Source organism: Amphiprion ocellaris, chromosome 4, assembly GCF_022539595.1.
Source record: "Amphiprion ocellaris isolate individual 3 ecotype Okinawa chromosome 4, ASM2253959v1, whole genome shotgun sequence".
NCBI classification, from domain to species: Eukaryota; Metazoa; Chordata; class Actinopteri; family Pomacentridae; genus Amphiprion; species Amphiprion ocellaris.
In genome coordinates this window covers 3776484-3792725 of record NC_072769.1, presented here as the reverse complement: position 1 = coordinate 3792725, position 16242 = coordinate 3776484, and the positions used below count along the sequence as shown (strand labels likewise).

Genomic DNA, 16242 nt, shown 5'->3' with positions numbered 1-16242 from the left:
ATTAATAAGACCTGCAGACATGTCGTCGTCCTACTCTTTGGTTCTGTATCACCAGTGCTGTAGTCGAGTCTTACCTTCTACTGACCGTGTAAAAGCTTCCTGATGGCTTCAGTTGACGTTGAGTCAGTCCGACCAGACAGCTTCCCTTCAAATGGAGATGATTCTGTGAATGATGAGCTTTTCAAATCCCAACTAAGACACGTCCCAGAGAGGATGGCAGTAATAATAATAGTCTTACAGTGTTTTAGAAGAAGCACAAGGGAGACGTCTTAATAGAGACTAGCATTAATATTATTCAGAGGGAAATAACGTGTAGATGGATTTATCTGTTCCAATGGTGAGGAATTGTATAAGAATACTGATGACTGTAGATTGTTAAATATTTTTTTCTTTCTGTTTTTTTTGGGGGGTTGTGAATAATTAAACTGATGCTGATTTAAAATCAAACCGCTCCGAGTTTTTATTTCTTGGAATTAAAGAATCATTTATTTCTGATTATGCAGCAAAAAGTGTTCAACATAAAGAACTAAAATCAATACAAATACAATAACACAGTAGAACAAGGATAAATAGAGCAGAACGGAATCAAATTACACTTGAAAAGACAGGATAAGACCAGTTGAAACGGGTGTGTTTTGTTCAAAAAATGAGATTTAATGTATTAAATCGGAAAATCATCTAGAACGAAGCAGGCACATTTATGATTCAGATACGTCAGACAGCACATTAACACTTCCTCTCATTGGACAATAGTACGAAAACAATGTTCATGTACCACCTTCTAGACCAGGGGTCCGTTTCACGAAGCAGGTTTAGTGAAAACTCTGAGTTTGTTAACCTGAAATGAGGGAAACTCTGAGTTTTCCGTTTCACAAAGCGAGGTAACTCAAACCAGAGACAGAGGGGTAACTCTACCCTGTTTCACAAAGAGAGGTAACTTAAGCTCTCGGTCAGTTACCATAGTAACAGACTCTCTGACTCTAACCTGGTCGGGACCAGGTTTATCTCAGTAAACCTCGAGTTTCTCTCAGTCTCCGCCCTCTTTCAGTCACATACGCCATTTCATTTCCTCATTCATTCAGTCAACTGGCGAGTTTTGGCGAAGTCTAGTTCTGCCGTGTGTCAAAATGACGTCCTTTTATTAACGATCCAGTGGATGAAGGAGCAGCATTACTGTGCAGAAAATTAAATATTCGTCGGGAGATTGTTTTCAGACCGCGCATAGATGTTTTGTTTGTCGTTTTGTGTCTCGTTTTTTTAATATTTTGTCTTCTTTTTGTTGTTTTTTTTTTGTCTTTTTTTAATCTGACTTTTGTCGTTTTGATCATATAGTAAAACTGGCCCGTCCACTGGAGATCAGACTGGACTGGATGTGGAACCTGGAATAGAATGAATTTGACACTCCCGGTTTAAACCCTCTACCACCCAGAAAACAAACCACGTTTATTGTGTCACATTCAGTACATTTGTGTAAAACTATTCAGGCGGTTCTATTTGTGCCATTATTTACTGTTATATTTATTACAGGTGAGTTGTTCATTAGATCGAGGTTTGAACCATTTGACTGAATGTTCTAATATTCAGGCCTTGATGAAACAATCTGGTGTCGACATGCCAGACAGGACGGTGATTAAGTCATAGATACAAGTAAACAGAAACAACTCCAGACGTGGATTAATTACAGAACACAGCTGATCATCCTAACGAGGGGGGATCTGTCTCCACGGCGACCGCTGGTCCAATGGTTGGTCAGTTGAAGTCGGGGGGTATCAGAGCTGTGGGGGTCGGAGGACCAGCTGAAGTGAGAGACTAGAAAAGAAAGAAAAAGAGAGTCAGCGCTTTGAACATCTCGTTCTTGGTCTGAGCCATGTCTGCTCTTGAAGACAGACCGTCCCTGAAGACATCTCCAGAGGTTGATCTGATTGAACTCATCTAAACATTCATAGATACGTGACTTATCTTCTACTAATACTTGCTGCTTAATTAGGCACAGATTTTAGCAGACTGACTCTCAGGCCCGATTCCACTCTGGTCGCTACACACTCTTGCTCCATTTGCACATCTGTGTGGACACAGGGTGTCCAACATGTGGCCCGTGGGCCAAAAGCGGTCCAATCCGGCCCTCAAAGTGTAAAAATTCCAGAGAAGACATTAACTGCAGATTGTACTTTAGTAAAACTATAAATTTAAAATCATTTCTAGACCATGACAAGTTGTTTTGATCAGAAAGTACAATACTGAGTTGTTCATTGTTCATTTGTCGTTTTGTGTCTAATTTTTGTAATAGTTTGTCTTGTTTTTGTTGTTTTTTTTGTCTGACATTTGCCTCATGTTTTTGTTCTGTGTTTTTTTTGTCTTGTTATTGTCGTTTGTCCATTTTTTTGTCGCTTTGTAACTTTTTTGTCCAATTTTTTATCTCTTTTTTTGTTTTGTTTTGTGTCGTTTGTCAAATTTTTTGTCATTTTGTGTCTCATTTTTGTAATATTTTGTAATATTTTTTTCTGACGTCGTTCATCTCATGTTTTTGTCTTGTTTCTCGTTTTTGTCGTTTTGTGTTTCCTTTTTGTCTTGCTTATGTTTTTTCTCTCTTTTTTGTCATTTATCCATTTTTTTGTTGCTTTGTCACTTGTTTGTTGAATTTTTTGTGTCTTTTTTTGTTTTATTTCATGTCGTTTCTCTCACTTTTTTTAACGTTTTGTGTCTCATTTTTGCAATATTTTGTCTTGTTTTTGTTGGGGGGTTTTTTTTGTCTTTTTTTGTCTGAACTTTGTTGTTTTGATCATATAGTAAAACTGATCCGGTCTACTGGAGATCAAACTGGGCTTAATGTGGAACCTGAACTAGAATGAGTTGAACACTCCTGGTGTGGACGGTCTGCCACAGTAAATTTTGTTCCAACCAAACTACTCTTCAGTGCCGTTAGTTTCTGAAGCCTCCAACACCGAATCTGCAAAGATGAACGCGGGTGACACACCTTTCTCAAGTGCAACACCTGTTTTGTGTCCACCGTGGAGGAAGTTCCACACACAACTACAATATAGGTTCTCCAGAATTATTTCAGAATGGATGCCTTAAAAAATTATCTGAACCAGCTTTAGAGAAAATAACATTGCAGTGGTTTGTGTTTGAAGGCAGAATCTATGGAATAATGCTTTCTTTTGTCTTCATTTGTATCTTCTGTCTTGTTCTTTATTGTTAACTGATACAATAATGATAATAATAGCTGATTAAAGATGCACTCTAACAAAAAATCACACTCAAAACCTAAAAGGAAACACGAGTTCCAAAACAACAAGACTGAAGATACAAATGAGTAGAAAGGTTTTAGTTTATGTCGTCCCAGGTGTTTAGTAGATGCAGCTTTGGATGGAGTCGAAACAGTCAGACTCAAGAAGTTCCTCTTTCTGTCTGAGAATGGTGAGGCTTTCCCAAAGCTTTGCGGTGTTTAAAGGTATTTTTTTGGCCTTTATCATAATGGACAGTGGAGTGAGAGAGACAGGAAAGTGGGGAGAAGAGTTTGGGAATGACCTGCAGTAAATGGCTGTTTGTCAGGTTCGTACCCAGGGCCGTGGGTCGGGACTATAGCTCCAGTTTATAGAGCTACCGGGGTGCCCCCTTACCAGTGTCTTTGTAGTATTTTTTTCTACATATCAGTTCTACTTGTCTTTCATTGCAGCAAGTATATGCCATTCTGAGATGGACATCACTGTTGAAACAGTTCTGATTTGATTTGGATGTACTTTAAGTCAATGAAAGTAATCTTTATTGACTCTGGGGTACTTACGGCATACTGCCCGAAGCTGCGTCTCTGTCGGAAGAGTAGGAAGCTAAGGATGGCAGAGATGGCTGTCTGGGCCAGAGTGAAGAGAAGGAGAGACGACTTCAAACCCCTGCTTAGCCTCTGATGGAAATGATAAAGAACATACAGCACTGGCATTAACTTCTGTCGTTAAAATATATGCGTAGCACAATATTAACGTCTGACATAGAATGAGGGTTACTCAAAAGCATTTACTAAGGCCATCAAAAGGGAAATGTTGGAGGACAAATTGATGCTGTCAAGGACTGTGACTTGGGAGATTTGTTTTCTAGGAAGACGATGACCCAAAGAATACAGTCAAAGCAGCACAGAAATGGTTTTAAGGCAAGCTGAATGTTGTGGAGTGAGAACAGACCCCAATTTCAATGAGAATTTTTAGCTGGACTTGAGAAAGCCTGATCACTAACATCCTCCATGTAACCTGACAGACTCTGAGCAGTTATAAAATCTTTAGCTGAGGTTCAGGACCAGGACCACCCCTCGATCATGCTCCTTCCTGTCCTACGTCTATACGTACTACTCTGCCCTTCCCTCTTGTTCGTTCTCACTTCTCGTACCCCACCCTCCCTATACTTCTGTTTCCTCTTCCTGTCTTCTCCTTTTCCTAGGTGTCCACCAGCCTTGGAGACGCTGCTGATCCCTGACTAAGCTTTGCCCTACACCGCATCAGTTTAACTCAGTCATTGTCAACTTATGGCGCTTTTCCACTAACACCTACTCGGCTCGACTCTACTGGGTTTGTGAGGTTTTCCATCAGGACGTAGTACCTGGTACCAGGTACTGTTTTAGTTCCTGCTGGGCCGGGGTTCCCAGCGAGCTGATTGGAGCCGATAATGTGACGTCTACAGAGTGCAGGACACTGATTGGACAGGAAGTGATGACACACCAGACCTGTACTGTAGACGAATGAAGAGACTTTTCTGTCTTTGGTGATGGACCAAAGAATCCAGAGGGAACTGGACAGAGAAAGTTTATCAGGAGGTCTCTGAGTGGACGCTTGCCAACGGATACAGCAGGACAATAAAGCAGTGTCGGGAGAAGCTGAAGAAGCTCAAAAGTGACTATTGGTCCATCAAGGACCACAACGGCCAGAGTGGGTCAAACCGGAGGTGTTGGAAGCGGTTTAGCTAAATGGACGGCATTTACGGCACCGACCGGTGAACAACGAGCGGGAGAGTGGCCTTGACTCCACTTCTGCATTATTGGAGACCATGTTGGAGGATGGTGACTGTTTTGTGACTCCACCCACGATGACGTGGTGCTCAACTGTAATGGAAAACGAACTAAACCGAGTCAAGTCGAGTCGGTGCCAGTGGAAAAGCGCCTATAGTGATCATTAACATCCAATAAACAATGAAGCTTCAAATTGATGATGTGTCTCGCTCGTGAATGGGCAAAACTGCAGTGTCAAGAAGTGTTGGGCTGATGAAGACGTATCCATACAGGCTCAACGCTGTTCGACTAAATACTGACTTGATGGAAGTAAACACTTATCAATCACTTTTTATGTTTTTTGATAAACTGATATTACTTTATGGAAATCTATTTTTACTTTAACGTAATAGTTGATTTTTGTAAATTCTTCTCAATGACTGTAATGGGCTGGAAATTTTGCCTACAAGCTTAAAAGAAGATGAAGAAAATATCAGCCTAAAATTAGAGACAGTAAAGCTTTCTAGCCGTCCAGGGAGGACAGTCCGGAAGCTGCTCAAAAAACAAAGGAGGTCAAAAAAGGGCAGCTCAGAGGCTGGTCAGGCAGGTGGGACCTCCACTTCGGGCAGCCACGAAGATGCAACCCTTCATAGGGGCCAGGCAGGAGGCCAATGGAAGAGAACCAACCCCTTGGGAAGCCGGATAGGAGACCGGCGAAGACAGAACCCCTTGATAGGCAGGGTTGGAGACTGACGGCAGTAGAGAAAGACCCCAGTGGAATTAGCAAGCCTGAGGCCGGTAGACTGTGGTGGAGTTGGCAAAGGGCAAGTAGGCTGGGAAAAGGGGTGGCAATAAACTCTAAGAGAAACTCAGGGTCTGTATGTTATGATGGGGGCTGGAGAACCCAAGCACAGACACAGAAACTGGCAGACAAGTAAATAAAGGAAAGAGTTTTATTAAACCAGATAACTAAACCAATACATAAAATGGAGAACCAAATTGGGGGGACCGAACTAAACCAAACTACACAAAACTCTACAAACCAACACTAAGAACGCAAAAATGGACGTCTACAAAACTAAAGTGAATAAACAATACTAAGCTAAAGAGGGGTACTCACAAGATGGGGGAACTGACAACAGAGGGGGAAGACAGGCTGGAGACTGAAGCAGGGCTGGTGAGAATCCGGTAGGAGAACTGAGTCCATGTGGGGAAAATCCAGGAGGGGGTAAAACGCAGTCCAAAGGTGGGGAAGCAAAGTCCATGTGGAAACTGAATCTCGGAGGGCACAGAATCTAAGAAGGGAATGTGAATCTATGATCCAGCGGGGAGTGAATGGAAGCATGGAGCTTAAATACTGGAGGTGAGGTTGAGAACTGGTGAATGAACTAATTACTGCAGGTGACGCTCATTGCAGTAATCAGCTGATGGCAGAATGCAGGCAGGTGAAACAGGGAGAGCAGGAGGGTGAGAGACAGGGAGAGAGAGACAGGTGGGAGACAAAGAGAGACAGGTCAAAGCAGAAACAAATCAGGACTCAAGGGAGAAAGGAGGAAAAAGACGAAGAAGGGAAAGAAGGGCAGGGGCTAGAGCAGGATCATAACACTGTAAGCCGAGGCTTTTGCGTGGCTTCTCTGTGTTTTTCATTGTCTTTTCCATTCTCCATATAAACATACAAATGAATGCAAATACGGGGGTAACGAGCAAGCTAACCAAACAAAACGCTAGACCACCAACAGAGCAGAGTCTGAACTGTAGATTGGTGCTGTATAATATAGTACATAAGTGTCATTATAATGAATTTATGAACAGTTAAAGAGAATAAAAAGTTCTACAAAGAGGCAGGAAACAGTTGAAAAGTGGCAACAAATGAAGCCGACACCAACCGTGGCGTAGTGTTCGTCGTTGCAGCCGTCATGTATCGTCTTGACACAAGGCACCTCAGGATGCTTGTCCATGTCCACGGAATAGATGATCACAGCCACCACTGACAGCACAACGGACACCACAGTCACCATCAAACACAGCTGCAGCTGAAAAAACACATTTCATCCTTCTAAACATCTGGGGGGTATCTAGAATTTTGGGATTTTGGTATGAGTTCTAAATATAGGAGAAGTGTTGGAAACGGAGAAAGACTGAAGAATGAAAAGACAGTTTGATGAACAGTTTGATGAACAGTGTTTGTTGTGTGTGTTTGGAAGAGACTCACAAACTTCATGGTGCAGTTTTTGTCCAAGACGATAGCGACCACTCCCGCTGTGACGAACTGGAAGCATACAACCCCAAGACATAAGATTAACATTAAGAGCCCTCATCTCAGCTGACCAAAAACTTTAAACCAGGGGAGTCAAACTCATCTTATTCCAGGTTCCACATTCAGCCCAGTTTGATCTCCAGTGGACTGAACCAGTAAAACCAGAGCATAATGACTGATAAATAACCACAACTCCAAATGTTTCCTTTGCGTTAGTGCAAAAAAAGTCTTTTCTGAAAATGTTCACATTAAAGGAATTATCTTTTTTTTTACAAAACATCATGAACAACCTGAAATTTCTTAAGAATAATAAATTCAGTTTCATCAACATTCAGCCTCAGTTTATCATTTCCACATTACAACTTCCAGATCACAGAGTGTCGACAAAGGAACACAACATTTAGTCACCTGGAACTGAACCATAGAAGATTTACTGGAGGATCAAAACGAGAAAAGTCAGACAAAAAAACAACAAAAACAAGACAAAATATTACAAAAATGAGACACAAAGCGACAAAAACGAGAAACAAAATGAAAAAAACATGAGACAAGCGACAAAAGTCAGACAAAAAAAGACAAAAATAAGACACAAATAAGACAAAATATTACAAAAATGAGACACAAAGCAACAAAAACGACAAGCAAAATGACAAAAATGAGACAAACAACATGAAAAAATAAAAAACAGACAAAAAATTAGACAAAAAAATGGACAACGCAAAATGACAAAAACGAGAAACAAAATGAAAAAAACGTGAGACAAGCGACAAAAGTCAGACAAAAAAAAGACAAAAATAAGACACAAATAAGAAAAAATATTACAAAAATGAGACAAAATGACAAAAACAAGAAATAAAATGACAAAATATGAAACAAATGACACAAAACAAAAAACGAGACAAAACATTTGTCAAAAAAGTTTCAATGCAAAAAAAATGGACAACACAAGTGAGACAAAAAATCACAAAACAACACAAAACAACACGCAAAACAGCGAATGAAGCAAAACACAAAATGACAAAAATAAGACAAAAAACAAAAGCTAGACAAAAAGGAAACACAAAACGACAAAGACGAGAAACAAAACAACAAAAGCATGACACAAAAGTCAGACAAAAAAACAACAAAAAACTACAAAAACAACACAAAAAATTACAGAAATAAGATACAAAATGACAAAAGAGCGATGAACAATCTAGTATTTTATTTTAGGATCAAAACAACTTGTCATGGTCTAGAAATGATTTTAAATTTATAGTTTTACTAATTTACAATCTGCAGTTAATGTCTTCTCTGGAATTTTTACACTTTGAGGGCCGGATTGGACCCTCTGGAGGGCCACTTTTGGCCCACGGGCCACATGCTGGACACCCCTGTTTTAAACTATCCATTTATGTAGTCTTTTTCTTCTTTCTTTTAAGCACATGCGTATCAATGGAGACCAAAACAAAGATCACAGACTCACCATCAGGCCGCTCCACCAAGGAACCCCCAGAGTGACCACCTCAGTGAACTCGGTGAAGTGAAGAGGAATGGAGTAGGACATGACCATCAACCCCAGCATCACCTGACTCACCTGAGACACACACACACACACACACACACACACACACACACACACACACACACACACACACACACACACACACACACACACACACACACACACACACACAGACTGAATATTGCAACATACAGTCTATGGACACCTGCTGTGCTGGTTTATTTCTCTTTTCTAGTTAATTCTTGTAAGATAGTTATACAGTACTGGGAAAAAGTATTTGCCCCCTTCTCAAATTCTTATTTTGTTGAATATTTCCCCCACTTAAATGTTTAAGACCGTCAAACATATTTAAATATCAGACAAAGATAACCAAAGTAAACACAAAATACAGTTTCTAAATGATGATTTAATGTTTAAAGGGATAAAAGCTATCCAAACCTACCTGACTCTGTGTGAAAAATAATTGCCCCCCTTGTTAAATCATGAAATAACTGTGGCTAATCACATTTTTTGGAGTTCAATTTCACCAACCACACCCCAACCTGATTACCTCCAGACCTGTTCAATCCAGAAATCACTTCAATAGAACCTGTCTGACTAAATGAGGTTGAAGTATCTGATCTGATACTTGTTGCTTATCATATGGAACTTGGGATGTGTGAGTCATCACAATGGAATGTGTTCTTCTGTTGGAGGAACCCTTATAAGGGTGCCTATGTCCAAAGATATGGATGCAGCTCTTTAGGAGCTGTAGAGTCTAGGGGGGTTTGTTGAAGATGCTCCCTGCTTCCCTATATGGTATGTAACAGAGAACCATATGTTGTGACTTCCTACATGTCTAAAACCTATAAAAACTGATCGCTGCCCATTGTTCTGCAGGATTTTGTATTGGCTTCTTGAAGTCTCCATGGTGCCTGATCAGATGCTGTCTTTTATATAAGAAAATCATATTGATTTTAAGCAACAGTGTCAGCGGACGTTATCTTCAACATCTGCACATCCTTGAGGTCTAAGAGAAACTATGACAAGGTCGACCAGAAGATCTCAAAAAGTTGCAACTAAATGATCCAAAGAAATTCAAGAACAGATGAGAAATTAAGTCATTGACATCTATCAGTCTGGAAAAGGGTTACGAAGCCATTTCTAAAGCTTCAGGACTCCAGAGAACCACAGTGAGAACCATCATACACAAATGGAGAAAACATGGAACAGTGGAGAACCTTCACTACCAAAATTACCCCAAGAGCACAGAGACGACTCTTCCAGGAGGTCACAAAGGAACCCAGGAGAACATCTAAAGACCTGCAGGCCTCCCCAGCCTCAGTTAAGGTCAGTGTTCATGAGTCAACAATAAGGAAGAGATTAGGCAGAAATGGATCCATGGCAGAGTTCTAAGGAGAAAACCATTGCTGAACAACAAGAACATAAAGGAAACAAACATCTGAATGATCCCCAAGACTTCTAGAAGAATATTCTATGGACTAATGAGATGAAAGTTGAGCTTTCTGGAAGATGTGTGTCTTGTTACATCTGACAGCATTTCAGAAAAAGAACATCCTAGCAACAGTCCAGCATGGTGGTGGTGGTGTGAAGGTCTGAGGAACTGGACGACTTGCTGTGATTGATGGAACCATGAATTCTGCTCTCTACCAGAAGATCCTGGAGGAGAACGTTAAGCCATCAGCTCCTGACCTCCAGCTGAAGCTCATTTGGGTTCAACGGTCCAAAACACACCAGCAAGTCAACTTCTGAACAGATTAAAGAAACTAAATGAAGGTTCTGGAGTGGCCGAATCAAAGTCTGGACCTGAATCTGATTGAATCGCTGGCAGGACCTTGAAAAGGCCGCTCAGGCTGGAAAACCCTCCAGTGTTGCTGAATTAAAACAATTCTGCAAAGAGGAGTGGACCAGAATATCTCCACAGAGATGTGAAAGACTCATTGGCAGATCTAGAAAATGCTGCAACCAGTTATTAGGTTTAGGGGGCAATTACTTTTCACACAGGGGCAGGTAGCTTTAATCATCATTTAAAAACTGCATTTTGTATTTACTTTGGTCACACTTGTTTAATGATCTTAAACATTAAAGTGGGGAAAATATGCAAAATAAGAATTTGAGAAGGGGAGCAAATACTTTTTCACAGCAGTGTATAGTAATAAGTGACAATCTGTTGCATGAACCAACTGCAAAAAGATAGAAAAGAGAAGAAGTTGAACCAACGATTGGGCCGAGCTAAATGCATCCTATCTGTCTATCTACCTAACATGTCCTCTTTTCATCTCTCCCACTCTTTCTATGAGGAAATGTAACAACACAAATACAAACACCGAGCTCTTTCCTTCTCACCCCCAGACATTTCGGTTCTCCTCTTTGGATAGCAGCTCGCAGTGCCTGTTGTCGGTCAGTCAGCTTCACAGTATTCACATCTTCCAGCACCTGAACGGTTAGATCCCTGGAGACGGACACGGCCATCACCTGGGGAGACAGAAGAGCTCAATGTCCACTGGGTTCATCCATCCATCCATCCATCCATCCATCCATCCATCCATCCATCCATCCATCCATCCATCCATCCATCATCTATCATCATCCATCCATCCATCCATACATCATCTATCCATCATCTATCCATCCATCCATCCATCCATCCATTCATCCATCATCCATCATCCATCCATCCATCCATCCATACATCATCCATCCATCCATCCATCCATCCATCCATCCATCCATCCATCCATCCATCCCTCATCCCTCATCCATCCATCCATCCGTCCATCCATCCATCCATCATTTATCATCAGCCATCATCCATCCATTCATCCATCCATTCATCCATCATCCATCCATCCATACATCATCTATCATCATCCATCCATCCATCCCTCATCCATCCATCCCTCATCCATCCATCCATCATCCATCCATCCATCATCCATACATCCATCCATTCATCCATCATCCATCCATCCATCCATCTTCCCATCCATCCATCCATCCATCCATCCATCCATTCATACAATCACACTCACATTCACATTTACAGAAAGTTTAGACCAGGGGTGTCCAACATGCGGCCTGTGGGCCAAAAGCGGCCCTCCAGGGGGTCCAATCCGGCCCTCAAAGTGTAAAAATTCCAGAGAAGACATTAACTTCAGATTGTAAATTATTAAAACTATAAATTTAAAATCATTTCTAGAACATGACAAGTTGTGATCAGAAAGTAAAATACTAGATTGTTCATTGTTCTTTTGTCGTTTTGTTTCTCATTTCTAATATTTTGTCTTCTTTTTGTTGTTTTTTCTTTTTTGTCTGACTTTTGTGTCATGTTTTTATCGTTTTGTGTCTCGTTTTGTTGTTAGTTCATTATTTTGTTGCTTTGTAACTTCCTTGTCTAATTTTTTGTCTCTTTTTTGTTTTGTTTCATGTTTTGTCAAATTTTTGCCATTTTGTTTCTCATTTTTGTCATTTTGTGTTTTCTTTTTGTCTCACGTGTTTTTTGTCTTATTTTTTTTTTCAATTCAATTCAATTTTATTTATATAGCGCCAATTACAGTCAAATTGTCTCGAGACGCTTTACAGAACCCATATGCCTGAACCCCAGAGCAGCCCTAAGGAGACAGTGGCAGGAAAACACCCTTTTAACAGGGAAAAATCCTCGAGCAGAACCCGGCTCTAATGTGGGGGAACCCATCTGCTGCTGGCCGGGCGGGTTGAGAAGGACAGAAGAGGTAGAGAGGCAGAGATAGAGGGATAGAGGTAGAGGGTTAGAGGTAGAGGGATAGAGATAGAGGGATAGAGGTAGAGGGATAGAGATAGAGAGGTGGGGGGACACAAGGACCATAAAACACACAGTTTGATACATGCATGATTAGACAGATGATACATGCAAAGTACAACTAACATGGAAACTAATTATAGTTTACTGCTATGGTGTACGGCTCTGACATTAAATATACTACATATATAGCTGGTGGTAAATTCAAAAATATGTTGATGAGCATATCAAGTATAATTAGGGCAATGCAGAGTAGATTGGTGGAAATGGGCAGCTGGAGGTGGGAGAACAACCACACATCTGAAGCATCCAGCTCTGGGACCAGGGACACTCGTCCTTTCTGTCCTTTTGTGTTTTGCTTTATTGGCTGTTTTGTGTGCCGTTTTGTGTTTTTTTGTCTCGTTTTTGTTGTTTATCATTTTTTTGTCGCTCTGCAACTTGTTTGTCTAATTTTTTCTCTTTTTTTGTTTTGTGTCATGTCGTTTGTCTAATTTTTTTGAGATCTTGCGTCTCATTTTTGCAATATTTTGTCTTGTTTTTTTGTCTTTTTTTTAATCTGACTTTTGTCATTTTGATCATATAGTAAAAACTGGTCTGGTCCACTGGAGATCAAACTGGGCTGAATGTGGAACCTGAACTAAGATGAGTTGGACACCCCTGGTTTAGAATCACCAATTAACCTCAGCATGTTTCTGGACTGTGGGAGGAAGCTGGAGGAAACCCATTATGAACAGGGAGAACATGAAACAGATTCCAGGTGAGCCAGAGATCTTCCAGTGGTCTGCGGTCATGTCGAAGATTTCCTGTCTAAAAACGATTTCCTTGACAAGGAGTTGTGGACGTTCGAGTCCCTGGTTATTCCTGATAGGTCAACAGTCTTTTCTCATTTGCCTCTTGCATGAATTTAATGCTCCTGAATTTGTCACTCGAACATTAAGAAACTTTTTCTAAAAGCTTTTCTAACCAAAACATTTGCATGCTTCCTTCATGTTTTCCCTCTTTTAAAAAGTAAAAGTGCATTATCTGGACCAAAATGAAAGGAGTCAATTAAACAACCATGAATTTTAAACATAGAAACAAAACTTTTGCAAGCACATTTCCAAATGTGATGTGAAATCAGACATGAATGTGAAGAAACCGATCAAATCTGCAAACTTAAATATCCCCATTTTAGACACAGAACAGTTTAAGAATCTTACGCTTCGTTTATTGAATAAAACTATTAAGAGATGCTAGTTCCAATGTTCTCTGAAGTTTGTGGAAGCCAGTCTGGGATTAATACATCCAGAAATCTAAAGAAGACAAATACGTGAAGTGATGTACAGTTGAGATATTGAAGCATATCAGTGTGATCTACTTTTTATCTTTTATTACCCAATTAGCATTTGTATTGTGCATTTTTACAGATGTGAAATAAATCATTTGCTTCTACATTTTGACAGGAAGCAGACTTCTACGGAGATGATGGCTACAACGTTTCCTCCACAGTTCTGTTCTCTAGTAATGGACATCTCCTTCAAATCAGATGGGAGTTTAGAACACATAAGCCTCTCTATCCAACGCTAGTAAGCTACATGTAAGGAGAAAATGTCTTGTTCTTACCTTGTTTTCTTCTGATTAAAAGTTATTGAATGTATCCTTCTTTACAAGTTCTGTCTTCTGCTGCGTACTTCTGGTTTCTAACGTCGACCTTCTCCTTTCTGTGAGAGCAGTGAGTCAGGGGGAATGTGTTTACTAGAGAGAGAGAGCGTTCTGTTCTCTACCTCTGGATAAAGTCCAGCAGAGCTCCTCCTTCACTTCCTCTCCTAGTTTTGTGCATTCCAGATTCCACAGATCTTTTTGCTGCTGGGAGTTTTACTGTTAGAAGTTCGTCTGCTGGACAGCAGACAAACCAACCGTCCTGGTGCCATCCAGAGACTCCTCAGACCTGTTGTCGGGGTAAGTAACCCTGCTTCTCCACATGACACTGATCTGTTGTTGTGGCCAGAAACTGTTCTTAGATGGGAGAATGACATGTTCTGCTGTTCCGGCAGAACGGATGGGAACGCTGTGAGGTTCTAGAGCCAAATGTCAGCCTTAGTTCGGAGGACAGAAGCTCTGTGAAGACAGATCAGGGTGGATATTACTGATGGTGTTTACAACGACATTAATGGAGAATTACGCAGGAACTTTTGGGGACATAAATATATCGGACAAATAAGGTTCTCATATGAATCATAACATTTGAGGGTATCAGGTTCTTTACCTCCCCCCACGCTGGTACAGCTGACACCGCCAGGGCAAGACGGCAACTCCCTTTTCTGCAGTATTTTCACTTCACTTTTTTTTGTTAGTATAACGGCTGACAAAACCTATCTGTACTCAGAAACAGGGATAGATTAAGTCCACAAGAATCCGAGCCCATAAGATGCAGAAAGACTTTAGGTTTCTGAAGATGCTTTTCACCCAAGAGGCAAAACATCTCCAATAACTTCACAGAGACGTCCACTTGACCTGGATGACTGAGAATCTAAACAGACAATTTGCCTCCACAGGAACATCAGTATTATTCAATGTCAACCAACCAACCCTGGAAATCCAAGCAGACTTTTACTAGAATATCCCTAGAATATTACTGCTAACGGAGGGCCATCATGTTTAAGGCTGTATTCTGCTGTCTCAACGCATCTTTGAGGGTTATGAGGACTTGGCGTGTCTTCATCATTGCTATACTGTCTGTTAAGGTCTTCCCTGGTGTCACTTTTGTATTTTGGATTGTTGTTAACGATCTCATCAGGAATGCCAAATCTTGCATTTGTGGCTTTCGGTGGCTTCACAACCTGGTTTATATCTGTAGCAGTCCATGGCTCTTGGCTTCTTCTACTATGTACTTAATTGCAGATATTTTTGGCCACAGCCTGGCAGTTTCTCCTGTCTGCATTTTGACAGACTATAATGCCCGTCATTTATGCGCTAAAATAGTCTTTACTTGCTCACTAAGGCCATCCATTCTGTTTCCTGTTGAAGAAACTTTATCATGTCCTGCCTGTGATATTAATTATCCATGAGTGACAGCATTCTCAAAGCGCTGTGTGAAGAAGCATCGCCAAAGATCTTCGTTTTTCCTGCTGAATAGCGTCCTTTGGCATCAAACTGCTCCAGGAGTCACTGACATCACACTATTACATCCTTGTGGACGGCACAACAGGCCAGTCATAAGGTATTTTTACATGTTGAGTTTACCCAACAAGACAGGAAGCTGTAACTACTGTCAAAGGGCCGCCAACAAAGTAAAGAATCCATAGTTGAAATACTTTTGTAGATTAGAAACATACATTTTCCTCAGGCTCCTTAGTTGAACTTTTTCTCCCCCTGACTTGAAGAAACGTTTTCTTTTCCAAAGGCACTTTTTCAGATTTCATTTAGCAGAGCTGGACATTTGGCTTGGTCTTTAGGCATCTCCTCAACACATTAGTGACACATTAAATCACCAAGTTGATCAGTCTGTCATCATTCTTCTTTATCTGTATACAGCATTTCTACACTTATTTGTGACTGTATGCATCCTTTCTACTCTACTCTTTCTACTGTTTGTACCCCATCTGTAGCCGTATGTACCATCTATACCTATACTTACCATGTCTGTGTCACTATGATCCATTGCTTTTATTTGTAGAAGTTTTTCTTTCCTGTATGTAGTGTAAGGTTAGCTCTCTGTCTTTACCTGCCTTCACATTGTGTCTGTCTATATT

General features: G+C 40.7%; 1 protein-coding gene across 1 annotated transcript; it reads right to left on the bottom strand.

The window, feature by feature from the left end:
* Positions 1–1239: 1239 nt before the first annotated feature.
* Positions 1240–14266, bottom strand: LOC111587339 (uncharacterized). Its single transcript, XM_023297256.3, has 7 exons — positions 14114–14266; positions 11080–11208; positions 8695–8805; positions 7185–7241; positions 6859–7005; positions 3785–3901; positions 1240–1809 (listed from the first exon to the last, which is right to left on the bottom strand). Exons 2-7 carry the CDS (start codon positions 11203–11205, stop codon positions 1750–1752), a joined length of 618 nt encoding a protein of 205 aa, XP_023153024.1. The 5' UTR covers positions 11206–11208; positions 14114–14266; the 3' UTR covers positions 1240–1749.
* Positions 14267–16242: the final 1976 nt, after the last annotated feature.

Excerpts from the sequence above, each read along its gene's own strand:
- LOC111587339 (XM_023297256.3), bottom strand. The coding sequence starts at position 11,205 with ATGGCCGTGTCCGTCTCCAGGGATCTAACCGTTCAGGTGCTGGAAGAT. Across the intron at positions 8,806-11,079 it reads GAGAACCGAAATGTCTGGGG|GTGAGTCAGGTGATGCTGGG; the intron begins GTGAGAAGGAAA and ends TGTGTGTCTCAG. Across the intron at positions 7,242-8,694 it reads CTTGGTGGAGCGGCCTGATG|TTCGTCACAGCGGGAGTGGT; the intron begins GTGAGTCTGTGA and ends GTATGCTTCCAG.